This window comes from Passer domesticus, chromosome 4, assembly GCF_036417665.1.
Source record: "Passer domesticus isolate bPasDom1 chromosome 4, bPasDom1.hap1, whole genome shotgun sequence".
Taxonomy (NCBI): domain Eukaryota; kingdom Metazoa; phylum Chordata; class Aves; order Passeriformes; family Passeridae; genus Passer; species Passer domesticus.
The window spans coordinates 71,847,742-71,873,713 of record NC_087477.1 but is presented as its reverse complement, the minus strand read 5'-3'; the positions used below and the strand labels follow the sequence as shown (position 1 = coordinate 71,873,713).

General features: G+C 39.5%; 1 protein-coding gene across 14 annotated transcripts in view; it reads left to right on the top strand.

The window, feature by feature from the left end:
- The window catches only part of JAKMIP1 (janus kinase and microtubule interacting protein 1), a 224,658-nt gene that overhangs the window by 157,768 nt on the left and 40,918 nt on the right, over positions 1-25,972 (top strand). For 3 of the 14 annotated variants that reach the window (XM_064418693.1, XM_064418689.1, XM_064418690.1), the window contains exons 9-15: positions 21-167; positions 4,493-4,669; positions 6,876-6,932; positions 7,330-7,512; positions 16,048-16,290; positions 17,406-17,805; positions 22,313-22,403. In XM_064418693.1, coding sequence (XP_064274763.1) covers positions 21-167; positions 4,493-4,669; positions 6,876-6,932; positions 7,330-7,512; positions 16,048-16,290; positions 17,406-17,453 — 855 coding nt within the window. In that variant the 3' untranslated portion in view covers positions 17,454-17,805; positions 22,313-22,403. Of the gene's footprint in view, positions 1-20; positions 168-3,191; positions 3,321-4,492; positions 4,671-6,875; positions 6,933-7,329; positions 7,513-11,342; positions 12,342-16,047; positions 16,291-16,639; positions 17,371-17,405; positions 17,806-21,187; positions 21,241-22,312; positions 22,404-25,972 lie in introns of those variants that run through there. The other 11 variants (XM_064418694.1, XM_064418691.1, XM_064418692.1 and 8 more) reach the window with 8 other exon arrangements.

Here is a 25,972-nt window from a genome sequence, read left to right as displayed (position 1 = left end):
ATTTTTGTTCTTCCCGTTAGGCTCAGAAGTGGTACAGAGAGCTTGGTTTTGCTGAAACAAGGTATGAAGAAACCAAAACTCGTTTGATGCAGGCTCTATCAGAATTAGACCACCTCAAGCAAGAAGTTGGGGACAAAATGCAGGGAAAGCAGAGCTGCAAATTAATGGTATGTATGTGCATGGCATGGAGAAAAGCACGGTCCTTGGGAGGAGGCTGCTGGCTGCAGAAACACCCATTACTGGGATTGGGAATAGATTTGAAGCAAGTTTAGAGCCTCTCCAGCCACTGAAAACTTGAAAGAGAGCAGATGTTATGCAAGGTAGACCATCTGTCTGCAGAATAGTCCAGTTCTGGGCTCTGCATGGGCAATGTAAACACCTCACTTTTTTTGTTTAGGAGGGCTCTTGTTCTGCTCTCTTTAGCCAAAGTCATTTTCAGGTGGCCTAAATGAAAGGTTCTGGAGGAGTCTGCAGTGTTTTGCAGTATTTGGCCTTTTTGCCCTGATTTCAGGCCTTGTAGCCCTGATTGCTGGATTTGGGCAGGCAAAATGACACTGTGGACAGATGGTGTGGATTAAAGTCAAAGTCTTAAATGGAGGCATGTGGCCCAAATATGTGTCTCCAAAATCCAGTAAATCTTTCTATCTCACTGGAATGTGTTTATATCACAGAAATTCTGGTTTTGCTGTAAATTAAACTTTTTTTAATTTTCAGGTGGTTCTCTGTCTTGATACAGGTTTATGTTTTTCCACCAAAATAAAGTGTTTTATGGAAAGACTTTTAATTACTGAATAATCTTCTGGAAGCAGCTTTTATAATGACTTTTCAGCTAACCCTGTAATTATTTTTGCCCTCCTTAAGTAGTGAACTACAAAGAAGTAATATGCAATTTCTGCTAGGTGGAAAAGCACATTTGTAGCAATCTACAAATATTTGCAGATTAATTTTGAACAGGTTGTATAGATATGGCTTTAGAAGAAAATAGAAACAAATTCTGGAAAATGTAAGGGTTCTGAGATCAGTTCAGTTGCCTGAATGTCACTGTTTATCCTAGCTAAAGGCCTTAGGGCATCCTGGCTGAAGGTGTGTGTAGCCAGGAAGTCCTGGGCAGTTATTTCATGGCACTATGGGCTGGTGTTTAGACAGCTGAATTCAGACATTGAAATGAAAAAATTAAAATATTTTCATGTCATTCTGATGTATTGGCATGTAGCATCCTAATATAACAGAATCTATTTCAAACAAGAAGAAACACCCAAATTATTTGAAAATAAAAAGAAAAGTGTCACGTGTTTTGTTTAAGCCAGCAGATAAGATTTTGGGTGCATTTTTGGGAAATGGAGCTTTAATCCTTTTTTAGGGACTGTCTGGGGCAATTAGTGTTTATTATGTTGGTCAGTGAAGTAAGATGGTAATTATTCCTATGATTCACATGGGAATAAAATTCATCAGCCTTGACAGAATATTTTTACACTGGAAGAAGTGCAGGTCAGCCTTTTGCTATAAACTCTGCCACTTTTAATTCCCTCCAACAACTTATGTTTTCAAATAAGTGTTTATTGATCAGTAGGATATTGCAATATTTATGCAGTACTGTGATGCTGTTTGGTTTATGTCTGACTTCTTGTAGGCTTAGTGTCAAATTTTTGAATACAGGTCAAAGTTGCAGTCCATGTACTTCACAGAACTGGGTTTCTCCTTCAGTTGCACTATTTGATGGCAGAACTAATTATCTGCATAACTCCATTATGCTTTAACCAAATAATATTTATTTTGTTGATGCAATTTAGTGAGTAGTAGAATAGAAAATAGAGTAGATATATCTTTACAAAGGTCAACTTCATTTTAATAATTCACTTTTAAATAGACTTTTTATTATACACCAAGCTGTTGGTAGCAGGTTTGTGTGAGGCCTTAAAACATAAGTTTTTTTAGATTAAATTTTTAAAAAGGCTTTTTGTCACAGGAAAGATCCTGATCTACTTTTCTGGCATCATGTTACTCCTGAGGGCAGTTTTGTTGACTGGTGCTCCAGTTTTTGTTTTCAGTTACTTTCCACCCTTGACCAAAACCCTTTTTATTACTCAAAGTTACTAATAAACCCTTATACAGTAGATCAGAGTAATTTATGCTTTTTCCTGTTCTAAACTTCATTTTTCTTGCTGCAATGCTTGAAAGAAGTGAAGATGTGAGCATTCTGGGCCTAGAACCCGAAGTGTTTGAAATATGCCATGTGTTGAGTGTTTAGAAAAAAGCTTTAGAACTTTTTGCATTTCTTATGTTCTCCAGGCCCTGCTGCCCAGGGATCCTAGTTGTCACCTGAGATTCCACAAGGCTAATATTATAATGATATTATTTATTTCAAGTAAAAGAGAGCTAAGATAATATGTTTGAAACTTACTGCTAGGACTTTATTTCAGTGAAGTTGCTAACAAGTGAAATATGCTTCAGCCTAGAATTATTTGGGTGAGTTTTCTGAGGTAGTGCTGTGGTTGAATTTAAGAGAAATATGGGGGTGAGCAGGAAGGGGGCAGAGTAATGTTTTCAGCTTTAAAAATTAATAGAAGAATTTTGCATGAAGTGCACACAATAAATAAGGCACCAGGCTTCCCCAGTGAACTCCTGATGACTGTCTGCAAAAAAGGCCTGTAGCAAAAAAGGTCATATTCCTTCTCATTTTCTCACTGAGTTTTCAGACAAGCACAATTCACATAAGAAGAGGAAGATACTGGTTTTCTTTTTAATGTTTAGCTACCAACTTCAAAAAGTAGTGGTCTTGCCAGGTTTTACAAGAATGCAGTGTGTAAAATGCTATGTTTTAGGCTTAGTTATCCTTTGGTTATTTCCCAGTCCCAGCTACTGGGTCCTTCATCCTTCTGGAGCTTGACTACATAACCTATGGTCGCTGCAAACTGGGACATCTGACAGAGTGCCCATCAAAAATCTTGTATGCCTCATTTGTGTGTTGGAGCTACAGAAAACTGCTGGTGGGTCAGCCAAATGCAAAAGGAAAGAGGGAACTTCTCTGTCTCTAACCCTCACACAGTTGTTTAACTTTCCCATTTTTTTTCCCATAAAGCATCTTCAGTTAGGGAGTGTTTCCCTTTTGGTTTTAACACACTTTTCATGTGGGAGAGAAGATAAGTGAAATACCATGTCATGGACTCATCCTCAGGCTTTTGTCCCTGCAGCCCTGGTCTCATCCATCGTGATGTGTCCAGCTGTTCCTATTGTTCTCCTGACACAAGAGGGAGCCAGAAAGTTTGGTACAAAGCATCCGATGCTGTGCACAGAGGACTGGCTTCACGAGGAGGAGCACTGTGACAGTGACATATTTCTGGTTTAATCTGTGTTGCAGTAATGTGATCTATCAGCTCAGTTTGCTGTTCCCTGTGGAATGGTGCCTTCAGTGGGTTGTAGTCAAGGGCGTCAAAGCCCAAAAGGCTGGGAAAAATGTACTGTGGTGTTGTGCATCAGGGCTGAGTATGAACTTCTCTCTCAGTTGTATCAATGTTTGTAACCATTAAAAGTAAACCATCATTCTGTTTTGCCAGAAAGTTATGTGGTTTTGCCACAGTATATCATGAGTCAGACTATAATTTTTAGATTAATCTTTTAGACTTGCTTGTATACTGATACTTACATTAGCAGAAATCTTGACCAGCTGTATGTATCAACTCATTTTTTTTAATATAATAGCATAAGTGTTTTTCAGGATACTTGCTTCTCTTTCAGATTTGCTTCATTCTAAATCTATATGTTTAATCAGGCAGTGTCACTTGTAGGAGCTGACCTTGTGATGCTGACCATCAATCTGAAGCTCTCACTAATCCTTTCAATCTAAGAGCATGAAATTGGGGAGAAAAGAAATTGAAGAGTGGGGGAGGAGGAGTTAAATTCAGAAGCTTCTCTTTCCACTTGTTCTGTATTACTATTCTGTATCACTATTACTAGATTTTCATGTAAAAATATTTTTTAGAAATTTTTACTTAAGATCTAATTAGTTTATTAATAATATTCCAGAACAAATAAATATTTGGTAGAGTGCAGTTGTCTCACTGAGATAAATATATGTAGAAAAACAAGGGACATATTACTTCTTGTTGAAGCAGGAGACTGGGAACCTCTGAGTTTTTTCCTTACTCACTGAGTGACCACAGATTGGTCACTTCATCTGTCTTTGCCCAGTTTCCCCATTTATTAAATCATTGCAACACATATCTTTACCTTGAAGAAATGTTGTGAGAATCCAATTCTGTGCCTCTTCTCACAGAGGTCAAGTACTCTTTGCATATAAAGAGTTTAAGATTAGTGCAAAATATTAGTGCTAATATGTTCATGAAGTTTTGGGATCATTTATATCAGCTTGCTTCTTTTTGATGTACAAGTAGGTAGTTATATTGATTGAGAAGTCTTGTGGTATTAGAAATTATTAACAATATTTTTGTTGTTTTATACACCTAAATTGAAAATCTGTGTATTTTCTCTCTAGCCTGTGTACACATTGAAGGATGCCCAGGAAAAAGAGATTAATAAAATAGCCAGTAAGAGATTAGAGCAGCAAGTGTTGACCTTGAAAGCCCAGCTCAGGGACCAGGCTGCATTACAAAATCAGTTTCATGACTTGCAGAATGAAGTGGAACTCCTTCAGGCTCGGCTATGTGAAAAGGTATAAAATTGTTTTCTGTGTGCTTAAATGTGAGCTTAGACATCAGATTCTACATGTCTTTTTTCAAAGGGGAGAAGCAAAATAGTCGTCTTTCCTGGGAATGAATCTGAGGATAGTTAAATGGTTTTCAGGCACATAAAAGTACTCCTGACTTCAGAGAAACAGGGAGAAGATGTAAACTGCCTGAGTGATCCATGTTATGGAAAAATGATAGATGATCATGAAAATTCAGTCTCTGCTCTAATTAATCCCCATAGCTTAATGCAAGCACAGTGATGCTTTACATTTAAATTCTTTACAGAGCCACGTCCTTGGCTTAAATTGTCAGGATTTTTTAACATTCACAACCCTCTTTTTCCACTATATCAGATTATGAAATTCCAAGCTAATAATAGAATTTTGATAGAGTTTTCCTAACTTTTTTGGTTCATCTGCTGGTGTTACACATGAAGAGTTTCAGTGTTTTCAGATAGGTGTGTGGTTTGGATTTTTGTCATAGTTATTCTGATGAGACCCCCCCCCATGTATGCACACATGCACGACACAAGCAGTTTGTCAGTCACTTGTGCATTATATTTCACCTGGCAAACCAGAGCAGGTACATTAAAATTTGCAAAGCTGCTGCCTTACAGTGTGACAGCAAAGATGCTGCTCTAAGTGTGACTACAGCTACTGACTGAACTCTTGGGTGGAAACAAATTCCTGCTAGGACTTCTTTCCCTTAGATTTTGTTTCCTGTTGGGAGCTATATTTTGGAACAGGATAATAGTTACAATGTGAGCCAAATTGGAATTGCCCATCAGGCTCTGAAACAGCTACTAAATGGCACGTTCTCAATAGTGCTCTTTGTTCTACACAGCCTGATACAAAGAGCAGAACATGCTTCTACTCTGAAATACAAGAGATTATTGTCTTCTCCCTAGTGGGAACAGGTTTCATTCTACTTTCTCCACAGTAAATCCATCTTTCTACAATTTTGGTTTCTGTATTATTGTTTGACTGTTTGTTTTGTGGTGGTAGTTCTGTTTTGTTTTTCCTAGCCTCACCCTGTGCTGTGGTTTGCTCTAAACCAGTCCTGTAAAGAGGGTTAGTGGCTTCTCTCAGGCATGGCTTAGGGGATGCCTCTTGGAAGAACAGTGCTGGTAAAATGAAATTGTTTTCTAGTGTCTGGTGTCACATCAGGTGGCTGGTGAGTAAAGGGTAAGATGTGCAGTCCATATAAATGGACAAATCCTAATTGTTCTATTGCAAGATGTGTTGCTCCCTGCATCATCAAGAGTTGAATGACTTCAGTTCAGGGACCTGCTGCCAGCTCTTAGTTTGTTCCCCCAGTGCTAGTGCAATGTAAAGACATGTTTCCCCTGTCCTGCCTGCTCTGATTCCTCCCAAGCCCACAATTTATTAGCTGAGGACAATGTGACCTTTTTCAGCATAACTGATTTCTCATAAAGGAGAGTTTTTTAATTATTAATATGATATACTTAGTGTAAACTTTATAGAGATATAAATTGTCAGGCAAAATAAATGCAGAGAACTTGTACTTTATTGTCAAAAACACTTTATTTATTCGTAACAGTAATGAATTTTATGTGGCAAGATACTGTATTTTTTTCTGCTTAATCAGAAAGGAGGGTTACCATTAGTAGATTTTAATCATAAGGTACAGACTAAGTAATCTGGCCCACTCTGCTTCACCTCCTAAGAGAGGACATGTATCAGCTGTGTCAGAGTAAAAGGTTGTTGATCTTTCCAGAGTAGAATATCCATGCAGAAAATCCCTCCTCTATTCTCAAATTTCACAGTATAATATTGATAAGGAAAGGGAAAATTTTCCCCTAATGAATGTTTTGGAAGATTCACAGAGTAAATATGAACATGAGTGCATAATGAAAGATACCAGCTCTTTACTGTGATGCTGCTTTGATTAAATAACCTCACTGATCTAAGGCTCCATCTAAGAACATCCAAAAGCCTTTGTTAATTTTTAAGACTAATGCTGATGTGAGTAGGGCAGTGTTTTTATGCCAGAGCCTATCTGTGTGAAGCCAATGCCTTACACTGATTCATCCTGCTTGTGATACAGGCTCACACAGATATGCAAAGTGTACACCTCAGAGTCAGGTCTAAAACAAATACCAAAAAACTCCTGGAGTATTTCAAAGTAATTCTTGAATCAATTGATGCAGGATATTTTTCAACCTTTCAGGAGAAAGAACTGCAGAAGAGGAAGTCTGAAGTCAAGTTGACATTAGCTCCTCTGAAGGTACTGTGTTTCCCTGAACACTGATTCAGGACCTGCACAAGGGTATCCCTTTGCTTGCAGGTTTCTGTGCCTTCCTTGTGCAGCTGTCCCTGGTTAGCTGGGTGCTGCTGGCCTTCACCTCAGGCAAGGGCTCATTGACATCATTGCAAGGTGACTTTCTGCCTATCCAAAGGAGGACCTTTCACATGGAAAGGGAGCATCTCTTTCCAGTTTGTCTGTGCATGTATATTGCTCTTGAAGGTGTGGAGGCATCTAATAATGTAGAGACACAGGAATACAGTCTGTAGCTTCGGGTCAGGATGTGGAATTACAGATCAGACACAAAATGTATTCTTGCAGTCTGAGAAGGGAGTGAAATGACAGAACCATGGGATGTTTATGTGTTCATGCCACACAGGCTAAGCTGGCTTGCCTCACCCAAAAGTGCCAGGAAAGGAACAGCTTCATTAGGAGAATGCATGATGAATTCCACAGGCAAGGATTTATTAACTCTGCATTTGATGAAGAGATACAGAACCTGGTGAATGACATGACCCTGGCAGAGTACACGGCTGCTTTTACACCAATGTGTGATCAAGAGGTAAGTGCTCATACTTCCTTGTAGGATCCTCATGTGTACAGTATTGAATTAACTGGTGGTTTTCAAAGTGTTTAGTGAGACTTAATGTGTAATTATAAAATATATTTCATTGCTTAATATAAGTATTGCTTCAGACAAATCAGTGGAGCTGGCCATTTTACTGTTGTTGTAGGCGGGGTCTAAATTTCAGGAGCTTAAAGCAAAGTGCATCAATGTTCCATGCAAGAAACACTCTCCTGGTATTTTGACTAAGTATCTGATGGATAATACAGCACATATTACCCAATTTCATTTAAAATATGAATTTTGCATTTCTTTCCTGCAAAATGCATTATTACAGATTTCTGAAGAAGTCAGGGAAAGAAGGGTCAGCAGTGAATATTTTAAGACTTAAGTCAACTCAGTGGACATTTGTCTTCAAAAGGGAGTTAGTCACTTGTATTTCTCTGGCAAGGCAAAAGTGGGAAGCAGTCTGGTTCTATTCAATATTGTCATTAATATCTTGGATGCTGGCAATAGACTTCCTGAGTTTGGAGTAGCACCTACTTGAAGACTTTCTTAAGGACAGGAATCTCAACTAGACAACCTGAAGAAATAGGAATTCCCTTGCAGTGCTTCAGTGTCCGTCAACAACTTCTTTTTTCTTTTGATTTTCTGGTTTTGGGTTTGTTTTTTTTTTACGCCTCTAAAAGTACCCAAACAATATTTGGTAATGTTTGTGTCAAGTACGCTCAGGTAGAATCTTTTTGGTTAAAAGTGGGGTAGGGGAGGAAATACTGTGTGTTACAGATTTGTATAATATTATGTGCTTGTCACAACAGAACACAGAATGTTGGTTCATACTATATATTGTACTTCAGCTGACACAATGCACTGCAAAATGAATACATAAAAAGAATTTATCTTAATGACACTTGACATTTTCAGCAGCAAAAGATGCTCAAAATGGGCATATAGTATAGTAAACCCACTGGCTTATTTTTCTGATCATTTTGCATTTTTACACACAGAGTGGTGTTCTGTATCATGTTGATACCTTATTCTTACAGTGTAACTAAGTGTTGCAAGCTACCACTTAGTAATACTTGTTTTTGTGGCAAAAAGCAATTTCACTGCATGTTAAGGAACAGGTGGATTGATTCCTGGCTGCAGGATGGGACAAGACTCTGTGTCTGGCTGTGTCTTCTTGAGTACCCCAGGTGTGGGTCCACCACTGCCTCACCCAAGCTCCCTCTGCACAGGAGTGTTTTATGGAAATCATCTGTCAGAAGGGAGGTGGTACTCCACTGCCTTCAGACTCTTCTGTGACACTGCTGTGATAGATGAGCATTAATAAAGCCTGACAACACAATAAATATCAAAATGCTGTTCACACTCACACTGTCTCCCTAAATGCTAAATTATCACAGAACTTAGGTTCAACAAGAGAAAATTAGATTAAATATATAGTCTGATAGCCAGTGAACTTATCTGCAGCGTAGAGCCCCACATTAAATCCCTGCTTTGGCAGATATTTAGCTGTTCACACTGAGTGGAGCACAAGGCCCTTCCATGGTGTCTAGCACTCTAGTGGCCAGAGGTCTCACTTAGGCTCAGGCACAAACAAGATTCAAGTCTGGGGTTTTTTATCATGCAAAGAACAGACTGGCTCTTGCTGGGTGTCTTCACTCTGAGCTGAAGGCTCTTCTGGTCTGTGACAAGAACTTCCACATATAACAGGGGGAAACCTTCCTATCAAAGAAGAGTTGCATGTTCTCATGAAAAATGCCTATTTCTATCCATCAGGTTTCCAGTGGAAGACACTTCAATGAAAAAATTTGCAAGTTTCACTACTACTAACCTAACAATGTTTACAATAAAAAAATAAAAGAGAGACTGTTTCATATTCATGTGATACGTTCCTTTGGTTTAAAAGATCTTGTACTGAATTCTGTAGACATATGTTTAAGTTTCATCTTGGAAGTTTTATTTCTTGCTTTCAACTGTTATTCTCACTGGACTTCACATCTAAGATTCCAGAGCTAAGCCCAACATCCACTTACATAAAATTCCATTGAAAGCTCATTCCTTCCTTCCTTCCCCTCAGTGTTTCATTCCTACAGCATTCCTAACATTAGAATTCTACTATACAAAACCTGGTGGATTCTTGTCTTTTGGTTTTTTTTTTGCTTTTGTTTTCCTTCTTAAATTAAAGATTTGCAATTGGCTTTATTCATTACTGGACCCAGTAACAAGTGGAAGCCTGTCACACATTGGCAGCAAACCTCTGTGCCTTGACTTACTGATGAATTTCAGCTCAAAGTTTGCAGTGATGCATGAAGAACTGATCCAGAGCCTTTTGAAGGGAAAGGGGACTCTACTCAATTCAGTGCCTGGCCTTTTGTAGTTCAGTAAAAAACTCTGAGTCATGTTCTCAGAGAAAAAAATGGTTCATAGTTCTATTAAAAACTGAAGAACTGGTTTTGGTTTTTTGGGGGCTTTGTTTTTTGTTGTTTTGTTTTGTTTTGTTTGGGGGTGGTCTTTTTTGGGTTTTTTTGGTTTTGTTTTTTTTTTAATCTGTACATGAAATTACAAGTAGAGGGGATAGAGCTGCTTCAGCTGGGTTCTGGGTGGGGGACTTATGGGCACCACCAAGTTACTCATGCTCACAGACCAAGGCAAACTTCAGTTCTTTGCTTATTCAGGACACAGTGGATGGTTGGTCATTTCTTTCTGTTTGACAGAAGTATTTTCTCCCTAATTTTCATCCCAATTAAAATACTAAACCACAAAGATGGTGTTATGTAAAACCCACTGTCTTTGGGGCTTCTCTTCAGACTTCACTTTCAGCATTCTTCTCAGACATGATAAATCCCTTTGTTCCTATGGCTTTATTTTGCTGACTAACTCAAGACTTCCATCAGTTCGGTTCAGCAGAGCAGCATACATTTTGAGGCTTGTCATTCTTGATTATTTTCACAGCCCAGGGTTACATTCAAATATTTGTGAGTGAAAATAAAATTTGCTTTAATCATGTAGTATCTCATTTTGTTCCAGCAGTGGAATCTTCAGTGAGGTCAGATATATGCTAGAGTATTATATTCATAAAAGAAAGCCAGTTTTCCTTCCCTTAATAAGTCCCTGTAAAAAGGACTAGGTTTTGGATTACTTTTCCTTGTCATAAAACTGTACACCATGAAGCTCTTTATTTGTAATTTGGTTTAATTAAGCAATTTAGTATAATTTAATTTAATTTTAGTAGGTTTTTATCATAATAAGCATATACGATTACATGGAAGTGGTTTTATTTCAATTCTTTTTCATCCACTACCATTTCACTTTGGTGAAAGCAAAAATTCTGTACAGGATGGTGAATAAATGCTGCCTCTCAGTTTTGAAAAAAGTCATCTTTTGGGCAGTCATTGAAACAACAATCTATGTCTAATATAAACTTGAAATTTTTGGAGGCACAAAGAAGCTAATTTCTAAGGCTTTGTGATATATTCTCTTTTTAAAAGACTTGAGAAACCATTGCAGCCCATTGGAGTGGAATGATAATAAATTTTGGCAATAGAAATATTTTAAAACCTTATCTTGTTTTGTGTCTGGAAAATAAAAAGCATGTGGCTGAAGAGGACACATTCCTGGGACAAGGGCTGCCTCCAGCGGGTACACGTGGCACTCGGCACAGTGCCATGGCTGGGATTCACATGCCCAATGTCAGACACAAAATGTGTGTGCATGTTTGGCCTTTTGTCATGTCCCATTTTAATCACCTCCTTTTGAATGCTGATTTATTTTTTTTTAATTGGAAGGACCTTGGCCTCATCTTTCTTTTCTTGCTTTTTCAGAATTAATTCGTGGACATTATTAGCAGTTGTTGTTTTTCTGCTTTTCCCAGTGAAAAGAACACAGGACAGCATTCATCAGCTGATCTTGGACATTCATGTTCACAAAACATCTAGCAAAAAAGGACTGGGACTTGGCTTTGCAACAGCTGCTTTACTTGGGATGGTAAAAGTGGGAAGTAAGAGGAGATGTTCCAGATGAGTAATAGGATGTGTGAAAGAGGAAGCTGGATTTTTTCCTGAGTTTAGGTGTCTACTGGCAGTTTAAGGGCCAGGATTTACCCGGTCTGGCTGGCTTGAGCATGAGGCAGTGTCCATGCTGCTTTTGATGGATCAGAGAACCACGCAGAGGAGCAGGTGAGCTTGGCTCCCCTTTCATATGGACTCAGCCCAGCCAGAACAGTTGTGCAATATTTTGGGCATTTTCTCTCTCTTTTGGGCTAGGTGTGGAGAAAATGGAGTATGTTTAATTCTTTCCTTCAAATGATTGAGCAAACAGCCTCTGTCTGGATGTCTGTAATGGAAAATGCTGCTCATCCAATTTCTCTTGTGCTGGAACACTTTGACCTGATGATATATTTTATATATTCTTTCCATTGTGGCTCTTTGCCCTCATTTCTTGAGGCTGAAAGGGAATTTGTGCAAGGAATGTAGGGATAAATGGTAGTGCTTTTTAATGCTTTTCATGCAGTCATCTTAAACGTTATGGATGGAAAGCTCCAGGCAAGGAATGTGTCCAGTGCAGTGAATTGTTTTACAGAATAGGAATTAAATGCTCAGAACAGCATAGCTTAATTCTTCTTTCTGTCAAGGGATTTCTTCTGAGATATGTTTTGGTAGAACAATGCTTTTTGTTTGTTTATTGGTTTGTATTTCTACTCATTACTTCACAAGTTTCCAGTGGACTGTATTTGAAGATAATAAGCCTGAAATAAAATTCTCTGATGCTGTCCTCAAAATGGTTTGTGTGTGGCTGTTAAGGTCAGAGACTTTTCTGGCACTGAGGGTGATATACATTTCCTGTATATCTGATGTCTGTACTTCTGACAGTCATCTGTGGTAGTTTGTCTGTTTATTTTCATCATTAAAGCAGAGAAAGACATTCTTCCAAGGAATTATCTTGCCCATTTTATATACTGCTTTAGGTAAGTGCAGATGACTGAGCACTGACAGGCTGCCCAGAGAGGGAGTGGAGTCTCCCTCATTGGAGATCTTCAAGAACCATCTGGACACAGCCCTGTGCCATGTGCTCTGGGGTGGCCCTGCTGGAGCAGGGAGGGTGGAGCAGACGACCCAGTGTGGTCCCTTCCAGCCTGACCCATCCTGGGATTCTGGGTAAGGTGGGAAGAGCCATAGAAGTTGGACTCCAGTGGTTGTCAAGGGGGCCAGGGGGAGATACACTTTGGCTTGATGAGTCCCACCCTCCAAAGGGAGAAATAATTTAACTTTGGGCTTTCAGTCTTTTTGGGACAAGGCTGATCAAGGAACCTTTCAAGAGAAAGGTTTCTTTGCAGGAAGAGGCTTTTTTTTTTAACCTGACATTACAAAAAACATGCCTTGAATCATTGGAATTGCAAGTGGATGAAGGAGTGGAATTATTTGTTTAGTAATTTTTTTAAAGAAGGGTGAAGTCCATTGCTGAGAGATATTATTTTTGACCTTTAGAGAAATTATTAAAAATACTGAGAGACATGAAATACAGATTTTAAAAAGTTAGTGACAGCCTGGCCTTTCCAATGAAATAACTGATAATGCTGTTCAATAATTATGTAAGTGGTTGTTTGGATAGAGGGGACCTCAAGAATTTTGCTGTGGAGAAGGTTCTTTCTCAAGGTTAATGCCCTTTGAAGGCAAAATTTGGTTTAGCTGACAAGATTTAAATGTATTTTCTGACTGCATAATACAGATATTTTAGCAGTGGTTTTTTTTCTGTAGTTCATAGGCAACAGTATGTGTTTCTCTAGAGCAGCACATGCCAGTATAGGAATAGCCATGCCTAAAAAAAAGAAACACCTTAAAAACTAACCTTCCTTTATTTTCTGATTAATGATAGAATTTAGATTAACATAAAATGTACAACTAAAAATATGAAGATAAATTAAAACATTTTCATCTTCTCTCTGACACCAGTATCTTATTTTTTTGTAGCCTTGGGGGAAGCTGATGGTTTTTGGTTTCAATAGTAATCCTTTTTAGAACTTGGCATCATGCAAGTTTACACTCTTCTCAGTTTGGTCAAATATCACAATATTTTCATTTCTTCCTAGGTGGAATAATTTGTGGAAAATTGAGAGGAAAGCAAAAATAATAGGAAAATAGAATAAATATTAAAAATATAGATAATAAAAAAGAACCAACCTGAAAAAGAACAAGTTATTGTTTGGGCATTGAGACAAAGCACAGAATTTTTGCTTAGCTGTAGGAAAGTGCTGTAAAAAATACAATCTTTAGTGCTAGTCTTATGACACACCAGAGATGAGTCTTTTGAGAAAATCATACCAACTTTCAAATACAGTGCAGACTATACTGTGAAATCTTTGTCAGAGTAGTGGCATCTTCATGCACTGGGGTTTGCACTAACCCTACTTTCTGAGTGTCACTACTTTGGCTGCAGAAGAATTTGCTAATTCCAAGAGGCAAAAGGGTTTGTGGGGTGAAGTGTTGAAGGAAAGGAATGACCCTGCAAGGAGGTTGTTTTTCTAGAAATGACTTGTTCCAGTGTCACAGCTTTGATTTGGTGGTGTGCTTTTTTTCTGGCAGCTTTACCAGCTCCTCTGCCTATGAGCAGGACAGTGATTTGCCTTTGCATGGGTCACTGAGCTCCAGAACTTGTTCTGCTCCTGCTCACTCTCATCTATCACCACAAATGCCTCTAACTGTGCTTCCTGTAGTGAGGAAATTCTCATCAAATATTTTTAGATCTGATGTCTTCATGCCTGAAAACATTTCAGGGCTGACCATTCATTGCTTTAAGCCAGCTGGCATTTTTTGTGAGTGATGGGGAGAGATACTGCACTTGTAACCTTGGTTAGAAACCAAGGACTTCAGGAGCTGCCTTGGGCTCCTGTGTCTAGAGGGGAACATCCAAATGTAAAGCTTTCACTTTCCAGCTGATCTATGTCTGCAATGCTAGGATATGTTTGGGTGTTCATGCCACCTTGCCTAAATAAATGCAATATCCAGATGTCATCACAGGCCCCCTCTGTAATCGACATAGAGAAACCAAACCTTTTAGGGAAGAGCAGCAATCTAAATTCTGCCCCAAAGTGACCATTGTGAGTGGTCCTTCCATTCCTGGAGGTGCCTGCCTTGTTCCCTGGCCTGTTGTTCAGCCTGAAATCAAGGATCCAGGTGAAGCTGCTCCTGGGCAGTGCCTCAGCTGGCCACAAATGCTTGTGGTGGGTACTTTAAGGAGACCAATGGCCACAAGTCATCAGAACTGCTTCCCTCTGCTCATGGTGGGGAGCCAAGAACAGGAGGTGAAATGGCAACAACAAAAACATTATTCTGTTCTTCTTCATGTCAAAACAGAACTATATTTAGATGCAGGAGCTTGTCAATAAATGCTCATTTTTCTGTTGAGTCATTTTCAGAGCAATCTTACACTGCTATTGCATTTCAGAGACCTTTGATTTTTCTTTTTTTTTTTAATGGACACAAGTGTTGTAGCTAAAATGCAATAAAGATGCACAGAGCAAAAATAATATATTATTTTAAGTAAAATGTATTTCTTTAAAGTAATTCTTCCTGACCTGGCATATACATATATATATATATATATATATAAAATCTCTGCATTTCTGGAACTTGTGCAATAGAAATAATGGCAATGAGATGTTAATGCATAATGAAGTGTATTAATTTTAGAAATAAATAAGTAACTCTTCAAAAACTGAAGTGGCAAGGATTGCAATCTCAAGAAAAAATGTAACAATGATCTAGTAGGTATAATAAATTTGGCTTTGAATGATAAAATGCTACTGCCTTGTAGTAGTCATTGGTATTCAAGGAGATCTGCTTGCAACTGTTATGAAAATGTGCATAATTAAACTGCCATTTCTCTCTTAAATTTGTCTGCAGCTCAGTGAAGATATTCTAAAAGGATAGTTTGCTGTGGTGTTAAAGTTGGTTTGGACATAAAATAAGATCAACTGAATTAATATATTTTTTGTTTTGAATAGGAGGGCTCGGACAAGAGTTCAAAAAGTTGAACTAACACACTTTTGGAGTCTGTTCAGCTTAACTTTTTTAAGCATTCATAGTTAGACAAACCTGAATTAGTTGTACAGTGTGGAGTGAGAAAATATATTTGTAAAAGAATCCTGTTAGAAATTTTTAGATTCTTCAAGAGAACTGAGATAATTTTTAAAATTTGGATTTTTTTTCCTAGTTTTAATCTAGGTTTTCTTAATAGCCCAGGGCAAATTTTCAGCTGTAGTTAAAGCTTAGAGATATTTCTTGTTTTGTTCTGAGGATGACTTGTTGAATACAGGATTCTTTATTTAGAGAGGTGCAGGAATGCTCCACATCTGAAATAATTGCTCTATTATCTTTTCCCTTATTTTGCTAAATGTAGTTTATTTACAGTTAATTTCTGTGAATATTTCTTTTAGTGACCTCATCCAAATGGCTTCCACTAATCCAAAATGAGCAGCATTGGAAAGCTTAATCTATCCTGAATTTGTTAAAATGCTATTTTCTCTTGCAGAAGCGGCCTTCCTGCACAGATGTTTCCCAGGCTAATGGACAGCCAGAGGATTGTGTGGCAGGTGCCAGAGGGAGCAGGAGGATTGGGTCAGTACCTGCAGACTCTCAGCCAGGGAGGGATGGCCCCCAGAGTTCTCCTCTCACCCCAAATGTGAGTGCTGGTTCTTCTGTTGGAATAGCAAGCCCAGAGAGGATCACAGCCTTGCATGGAGAACTAAGAGAAAACCATCCCAAAAACTGCCAGGTCAGTAAAAGTTTTCTCACTGGTTTTAGTTCAGTGAAATCTCTTATTCTTGGTAGAAGATATAGATGTTTGAATGATTCCTTCCAGAGATGCACAGTTGATTGTTAGCTTAGACAAGCTGAAAATAATAATTATTTAATGTTTTTCATTTTGCATTTTCTTTGCCATTGTTTAAGAGGGGCTTAGGGCTTATAAAAATAATTAAAAGATTTTGGTTTTATCATTATCATGGTGTATCTTACTCTGTGGTAAGATAATTTTTGCAAATTGTTGGATGCTTTAAAAAAAGTTGTTTTGTTGATCTTGTCCTACCTTTTTTCCCCTCCAATTCTTTTTTTTTTTTTTTTAGTGATCCAATTATTCCTGTGCCCTGAAGCTCTTTATAGTAATTTCCATTAACTGCAGGAATCCTGTTAAGAACAGAGCTGATCAATTGCAATTGCATTTGTGACAGTCTGCTGCTAAACTAAACACGCAAGAGATTTCAGGCTCTCTGAGACAACATAACCTCTCAATACTTGTATTGAAACAAAAGCCAAATATGCAATTACTGGAGCCAGTTAGGTGGAGGAGTTAAAAATGTTACTCTAGTGAATTTCCCTTACGATCTTGGATTAAAATAAATGCAATGAAAAATTAAAAGCATAGTTTTTTCTCATGGCATTAATAAACATGGAAGATACTGAGATTTCCTTTTAGTTAAGTAATTTATTATGCAATGAAATGGTGACTCAGAATTCTGATAACATGTTACTTAGTCCAGGGGATATATGTAACAGTTCAAACCAAGTTTTCTGGTCCTTTTCTCTCTCACACTCACACATAAAAAAGACCAAGGAAAACATGGCCATAAAAGAAAACTGTTATGAAAAGCAGAATGGAAGTAGCTCTTTGATTGATCTTTGTGAATTCAGAGATTATTTTTTAATATAAATCATATAAGCTTTAATTAAATCCCAGTGAAAGAAGACATGGGCCTCTTGTGCAATTACATGGGAGGCCACAGCTGAAATCAGCCACAATGCATAGAGCATCCTGTTTCCATGAAAACATACAGCAACACCCTGGGACTTCCAAGGTCACGGTTTCTGTTCTGTTCTCCTTCCCACCTCCAGCTGTCCCCTCCAGCTCAAGCCCTTGGGCTGGTCCCAGCCTGCCCATGATCCACAAGGAAGCCCCCTGGCCTCTGCTGCCAGGGCTGGAGGATGCTGCAGTGCCCTGGAGCATTCCCTGCTCCGGGCCACGGAGGGGAGGGATCGGCCGTGGAAACACCACGGCATCTTCTGGGCTCAGAGGGGAAATCAGCATGCAGGTGCTACTGCCCAGGGAGTGAAACACAAAAATGCCATTGTGAATGAGGCATGGCTCTCTGGAGAAAAAACAGATGGCTCAACCCCAGCTACCACAGCAGAAAGCTATTTGCCAGACGTGTTGTCAGCAAGTAATAAAGGTCGATGTCCTGTGGGGAGAAATCAGCTGCATGGGAAAGGATAAAACCTGCAGAAATAAAACAAGGTAAACATCTTAGCAATGTGATTTTCCTCATTGATACAACAGTCCATTTTTTTTTTTTTTAATCACAGTTATTTTACAAGTTAGCACGGCCTAGCAAGTAGTTTGAGATGACTGGAAAATTTATATGGAGAAGAGCTGTGATATTTTTTATGATCAAAATTACATAGAACATTTGAGATCACTGAAATACATGGATTTTTCATTATCCAGGCACCTCCCCATTTTCTTTTCACCTTTTGTTGGTTGTTTGATTTTCTTTTAACTAAACTGTTAAACAAATCTATTAAATCACTCTTGCTTTTATGTATAACCTATTTCTTCAGTGTGCAGTGGCAAGTTCTGAAACAACATCTCCCTTGTGTGACTGTTTCTTTTGGAATTTCAGGAAATGTAGTGTCATGGACTTCCTAGAAATTATTTTTACAAAAATTACAGGGTAATTTTGCTGCGTTTCTTTACTATTGGGATATTTTTTAAAAATATACCCTTTTTTTAATAGGCCAAACTACAGCAGGACAATCAGTGTATTGCTGTAGGAGCTTGTATCTGTAAAGTAGCATCCTTCAGTTGTTGCTTTTAAGTAACAAATTGCAGTTTGTGCCTGGCCAGCTGCGCTGGCACCACCAGGACAGCACTTCCTCACAGCCTGGCTCAGAAAGAGTTGTGGTGTGGGCTGCAGAGCCTTGGGTGCATCCTGGCTATGAAAAGGAGGAGGGAATAGTGTCTCTGTGCAGGTGCATGAGTGCACTGATGCTGGTTGGCTCTGGGAAGTTTAATTGAGCATGGTAGTAAATTCCACAAAATACCAATTTATATTGTGGTCTCACCAGAATTAATATGTTTGGAAAACATCCATTATTCCTACATCTTTATCATTATTCTGTTTCTCATCACTTTTATTAGAAAAGGGCATTCACACACAGTAGTGCATGTCACAGTTGCTTTTCCTCTGCCTCCATTGATTCCCCCACCTGGTCCATAGTATGTTACTGCTTGTTTTTGGAAGCCAGAAATAAAATGTCTGGTTTTGATGAAATATTAATGCACACACTCACACTTTATTGTGGAAACCTGCCTCCAGTTGCTCAGTGAGGTAGTAGTACAGCAGGAACTGAATTGCTCTTCATCCAGCACAGCTTTAGGAAGCACACCCCAGATGCCAAAGGAAATAGTCCCTGGAAGTGATGTTGAATGCTGCCTAAGCAGGAGGTACCAGTGAGATTCCAAAATGTGGCTTTGCTTTTATGTGTCTTTCACTTCTTTCTGATGCCTGGCCAGAACTTCTGGCCATCAGCTGTCTTGTCAAGTATTAAGATATTTTGATATGCAAAACCACTTGTAAATATTGAACATGGTAACTGTTATGTTGATAAAATGATGCTTTAAGAATTAGCCATTGTGAGAACTTATTGCAGCTTTATCTTGCTGACAGCAAAATACAGGGCCTGCCAGTTCAGTCTGAGGTCAGATCATAATGCATGAAGTGTGCTAATAATAAGGGTATTTATAATAATACTCTGTGATAATATGATAAAAAGTCTTTGTTACCCTAGTGAAGAAATCTACTTCATGTTTGGGGCTATGGTGACTTCCCATGAAATTAAGCCTTTGTCAGTCCAGTCCCTTTCTATCACAGATAAGTGTGGTTTATTTTAAGTGTTCAGGCTTCATTTTAAGTTAATTAGGTTATTTGGCCCCATTCTTCCTCCTGCTGGAACTAATAATTTCCTGAACAAGGGCTGCAGACACAGAGATGTAGATGGAAGAACAGACATTTGCAAGGATATTACCTGCACTGAAGCACAATAATTCAAAATGGACTCAAGCAATTCATCCAGCAAATGGATTCTGTGCTGACACTTCGTTGCTTTGCTTCACAAGCCACAGATTTCAGTTAAAATCCTGTAGCCCCTTGTGGTTTTAATTTTTTAAGACATCCATTCTTCCTACTACAAAGCATTGTTTAAAGATGTGCAGATACCACAGTTACCATTTGGCCAGCTGTTTCAGCTGCTTTTCATTTCTCTTAATTAAAAACGTGGAAGTTTGGACACTACAGTGGAGGAATGGCAATAAATTGGCAGCAATCAGTTTGGAGAGCTGCATGCAGCAGCACTGGAAAAGCTAAATCAGCTAAAGGTTTCCTCTTTTAAACCTCTGTCTTACTCCATTTTCCCCACTATTGAGTGGACAAATAAGAAGTGATAGTAAGATCATACCAAATAATTATGCCCTAGTTGATTTGCAAGAAGATGAGAGGGTACATTGCACCATCAAACAAGGAAATGAAAATTATTTAAACATGGTCATTTATAGGAACCTGACCCAAAATGTACAGTGTCAGGCCAGATGGTTCCTCTGTTGGTGTCCTGAGGTCCTCTGGGAGTCTCAGCTTGCTCCGTGAGTTATACAGCATAATTAATTTTGGCCCTTATTCTGTGAATTGTTTGCTGGGTTTTTTCTATACTAAGGGGGATCAGTAGCAGTGTGCTTGCAGAGCACATCAGAATTGGGCTGTTTTGAGCCACCTGTGGTCTGCTGTTTGCCACCCATGGACCTGCATGAGTCGAGTGGCATTATCTGGGCTGGACTGGATGATGAGGATGCTTGGAAAGAAGCTGGATGACAGATGCTGCCTGGGCCTGCTCCCCATTCAGACTCTTTCACTCCCAAAGATATTGTTTGAAACAGCACAGGAAACTATTTTCTGGAATCAATATCAAATGAGTGTTTATTCAAATATACAGCCAAAATGTGTCCTGTCCTGTTTTCTATATCTGAGCTACCTAATATGAAAATCAAAATATCTCTTTTTAGCAGCAAAGTTGTATCTTTTCTCTAGTTTCAACAGAAGTATTACTTAGAAATAGAATTACATAGAAGTAGTAAAAATAGTGCATAGTGCTTTCTAAAGGCTATGAGAGAGATACATAAAAAGGAAACTCATGCTGCATTTGAGATGGGAAATGCACTGTAGAGTAGTCTGTAACCACTGTGGGGGAGGAATTGGAATCTGAGGATCAAAAACCACTGGAAAGAATAGCCTTTCTCCTGTAAGAGGTGAAAAAAAAAATCCATCACTTTCTTCCAACACTGAATGAGCATTTTCCTGAAATTAGAGAAAATTAATAATCCTCCTGCAGTTGTGCTTTACCTGTTTTGCTCTTCCCTGGTAGAAGAAGTCATAAACAGGGAACATAATGCCAGTTTTTATGTTGAAATGCAAAGAACCCCTAGAATGACAGATCATTCATATTTTAAAAGAGTTCTCTTTAATCAGTGCAATTCCTGTGTTAGACTACTTCTCTGATTTTTCAGGAAAACAGCATTCATAGTAATTTTTTTTAAATGGTAAGTTACCCTGTATTTTGTCTCTGCTCAGCTGTGCATGCAGTCTCACTTAACTAGAAAGAATTCATCGGGCAAGTTAAAAAGGTAAAGTTGCCTATTACATCTTATTAATGTGTACAACAGAAATGGTTTGATCAGAATCAGTGGAAAGGATGTGTTCTGCATTCCTCTTTGAGAACTGATATGCTGGAGAAGGCTGGGAAGGCACAGGAAAGTAGGGAAGATGACAAAACTCAATTTCTTTCAGGTAAAAGATGCCAGGATCCTAGGTTGTCCTGTGTATTAAACATTTGTAGAAAATGCAGAAGGGTTGCTCATGAAGGCTGCCACTGCCACTCCCCATGTATTGCTTGCCTTGTGCTAGGCGAAGCTTTCATTCCCATAGGAAATTTGGGAATCAGGTCTTATCTTCAGTCTGTGGTCACTCAGCTTCATCCTCAGGACTGGTGTTTGCAGGAGAACAGAGCCAAGTTGCCCATTATTGAATTTGCTCTAGTCCCTAAGAATACCTCTTTATAGGTTTTTTCAGTAGCAATTCTGACTTGCAAAAGCACTACCTAGTACCTTCTTAGTAACAGCCTGTAAGCTGATTGATATTAAACCCCCTAATTAAAACCAGATAATGAATGAAAGATTTCTGCAGTGCAAACCTTTCTCTTAAGACCTGATTAAGCCAAAAGACCTCACATATCTGTTTGCACAAATGTATTCTCATCAGGTCAGGCACCTGGCAGCACTGACTTAGGTCCATCCTTCTCACCATACCTCATTCTTGGGAATGAGGAGAACAACAAAGGCTGGGACAGAAAATCAGATATTTCAGAAAAAATAGCCTATTACATTTAGCTAGGAATATAGTCTGTCAGCAGTCTATCTGGCTGTGATCATCCTATCAGTCAGGATAATGGTGAACCATAGAATAACATGTTCATTTACATATAAATGTGCATGAAATATTTATTTGCATATATATACACCTATATATATGTATAATTGCATGCAGTTTGGCATAAATAAATATGGTTTAAAATAATAGGGAGAAGTGATTTTCTGCAGATAATTTTTTTTTGTGCTTTGTTTTTTCCTTTGTCTCGGGATTTGCAAATACAAGTAAGGACAAGAGTAGAGACTGATTTATTTAATTCTTATTTTAAAGACTGAATTGAAACCTTAAATTAAGGGGTAAATAAGATTATGCAGTGGAAGTTCTGGTCACACCTTGACTGCACTTCAGGTTAAAAATTCAGGTATGTGTCAATCTGTCTTTTACTTCCCAAATAAACTAGATTCCATGGGAAGGACACTCACTTGTGTGCCCCACATGCCAGCCCAAATGTAAATGACAGTGGGACCAGGCCAGGGGGGGACACTTTGTCCTGTACCAGTTTAGATCCCTGTTGTCTCTTCTGCTGCTGAAAGAGAGGGGGGAAAAAAGATCAGATAAAATATTGGTAGCACAATTTTCCTTCTATCTGCATAAACCATTGAGCCTTTTCTGAGTGGGAGTTAGATACCCCTAGGGAAAGTGTCAAGCTGCTGTGGTGGGAGCCAGACTGACTTGCACCCTTGTTAGAGGGCTCTTGGACTGTGGCCACTGTCATATTTCATGTAAAGTAAACTATCTGCCTTAGGAAATCTTAATGTAGTGTGGAAAGTTCTTGAGAGAAAAAGCTGTGACTTGTGAAGTAAGCAGGTCTTTAAAAAAAGAGAGAAGAAAGAAAAAGAAAGGAAAAAGAGCTAGAGGATCCTGTTACAGATGGTGGGTGAGGTTCAGCAGGGTGCCAGAGCAGCTCAGTTTCAGCCTGGTGGTCCAGAGCAGCTGTGAGCCTGGCTTCCCAGGCACTGAGGCTGTGTGTTCAAGCCATTAGTGAACCAGGTCAAATATCTAAGGCTGGAGACAGAGTTCTTTTTTTCATGGGTTACTGGGAGTATTTAATCAGTGATTACTCAGAAATTAAGATGCTAACTATTCTGCCTAGTCACTGTTGTTTTGATTATGGTGTGAGAACATGGAGCAAAGGGGAATTTCAGTTAAGAAATGGTGGGAGTTTGTTTTGGTTGGACTTGTATTAATTGTATTTGCACAATTTGGAATCTGAAGTGCTGTGGCTTGTCAGTGGATGGCTGGCTGGCAAAGCCTCCTTGAAGGGGAGGAACCTGGAGCACATTGCTGGTTTGTATAATGTGGCTCCAAGGCTGAAAATTGAGAGTGATTCTCTCTCACCCTCACTGAAAGCTGCAGCTAAAAAGGGAGTATGTGGCTGTCCCTTGCCCCCACCATCTGCTGAGTGTTGCCTCCCTGCTTTCCCTCTGTGGGCTGGGGACTCTCTCAGCAGCCACATCTCCATTTCCAGCTGGCTGCAAACAGTCCCTCCTGGTAGATGGGCTCGTGGTGAAATTGTCTAGCTGAAAGGTATTGATAATTTTTGTCTGTTTGCACAGAGAGCTTTGCCTGAGGACACAAAGCAGTTCTTGTCTCTTAGAGGAGCTGATTTGTAGGAGAAAGTGTACACCTTAATGTAGGTGCTCTGTGGATAGCAAAGGACTCATCCCTGCCACCCTTACAATTTTATGTGCCTTTTCTGTGCTGGTTATAATCACCAATATGATGTGGTTCCTGAATTAACAGTTAATTAGAGACCTCTTGTGGGTGGTAGATCTTTTGCAAATGACTGTTTATGAATGAGCAGACAGGCTCATTTGAAGTACCTGAGCTTGGCAGAAATAAATAATAACTCTACTTTCTATAGCTCCTGGATGATCTGATGCCTCATCATTTTGCAAGGCAGAAGTGTACTGCCTGTCCTATGGCTGGTGAGCATAACCAGAAACCATTTCTGTCCCAATGAGCCTGTGAAGAGCAGATGACCACAGAAGGAGCTGTGCAGTAATTCTGGAGAATTAGTGATGGGTAGCAGGTGGCTCGCCCTGAGTGAGTGTTGGAGAGCATGTTGAAGGCCATGACCTCTGTAGGGTTTTGAAACCTAAGAAACAAAGCTACAGCTGGTGTGGACAGGAATCATGGTCTGTTACATGGACTGAATCGGGTTCATACAGAAAGTACCACGTGTGATGGTGCTCAGGAGAGCCAGAAAAAAAGCACTGCTTGCTAACAAATAATGTGGATATCATTGTAGGACTCTGCTAAAGACTGTCTAGCCAGGCCAATGACACTGATAAATTGTTCTTTGAGGAAAAAATAGATTCCTCTAAATCATAAGAAAGGCAACTAAGAAACATGCCCTCCTTGATTTGCTGTTTGTTTACAGAGAGGGTCTTGGGTGAGGTGGAGACTGGTGGCTGTCTTGGCCACAGCAGCCATTGAGTGATTGAGTTTTAAATCACTTGTTTTAAACAGGAGGAAAAGTGCCAGCAAAACTTCATGGACATGAGGAGAGCAGACTTCTGACTGCTCTCAGGGAACTAGTGAGTAAGGTTCCCTGAGAAAAGGCTTTTTCAGATGCTGGGGTCCATCTATGCTGGTCAGTTTTTAAGCAGCACCTCCTAAGGGCATAGGAGCAGGCAATTCCTCAATGTCTCAAGTCTATCAGATGAGGCAGAAGGCTGTCTTGGCTGAGCAGGGATTTTCCTTTGGAGATAAGGCAAAAAAAGGAGGATGTATGAACAGTGGAAGCAAGATCTGGTGACATCCTGTGTGCAGTTTTGAGCATCACAATATCAGAAAGATATGCAGCAATTAGAGTGTCCAAAGGAGGGCTAAAAGATGACCGAGGGCCTTGAAGGGAATCTTTATGAGAAGCAGCTGAGGTCACTTGGTCTGTTCAGCCTGGAGGAGACTGAGGGGAGACCCCACTGCAGTGAGGGGAAGAGGAAGGACAGACACTGATCTCTGCTCTGTGGTGACACTGACAGGACCCCAGGGAATGGCCTGAAGCTGTGTCAGACAAGGGTTAGGACTGCATGTCAGGAAAGGGTTTTTCATCCAGTGTTTGGGCACTGGAACAGCTCCCCAGGGCAGGGGTCACAGCAGCAGCCTGACAGAGCTCAAGAAGTACTTGGACATTGTTCTTGGGCATGTGGTGTGATTCTTGAAACTGTCCTGTGCAGGGCCAGGAGCTGGACTTCTGTGATCCTGCTGGGTCCCTTCCAACTCAAATTGTTGTGTAATTCTGTGATTCTGTTCTGTCTGACATCTGCATCTTTCCCAGAACAGCAATTCCTGTTGTCCCCTTTGGAGATGACTCTGAGACTGCCATTTGCACTGACTTTTTCATGTGGATGGACAATTGATTCAACATTTCCTGGGTCTTCTCTGTGACGAGATGTCTTTATTAGGCTACAGAATTAAGCTTTTTATTGCTTACAGCTCAGCCAATACTGCAGACCTTCAAACAGAGCTTGTCAGGTGTCTGTCTCCCTGGAAGGGAGTTGGTTACCATGTGTTTAAGAACTAAGCTTAAGTCATGCTCCAAGGAGTGGGATTCCTTGGGACATGTATAAGTCTGAGTTAGTCTCCTGGCATCCCTGCCATCATGAAGAGAAATCATCTCTTGATCTACAGGATAGGTTTAATCTCATCCTAATATAGGTCTAAAATAGGCAAGATGATCTGCACTCTAGAGGAGCCTTTTCAACTCCCTGCCTATAAGGATGAGTAGAATGGAACTACCTCAGATGTCAAATCTACACTGCAGGAAAAGGGATAGGTGATTTCTGCCCAGGGTACTTCAGTAGTGAAGTGACCAAGGTCACGTGGTGGTGACCTGGTTGTGCTTAGCAGGACAAAGACTTGCAGTCTTCCTCCTGAGTCCTAGGTGGCTACTCTGAACACAAGAGAAATCTTTATAGAAGAGAA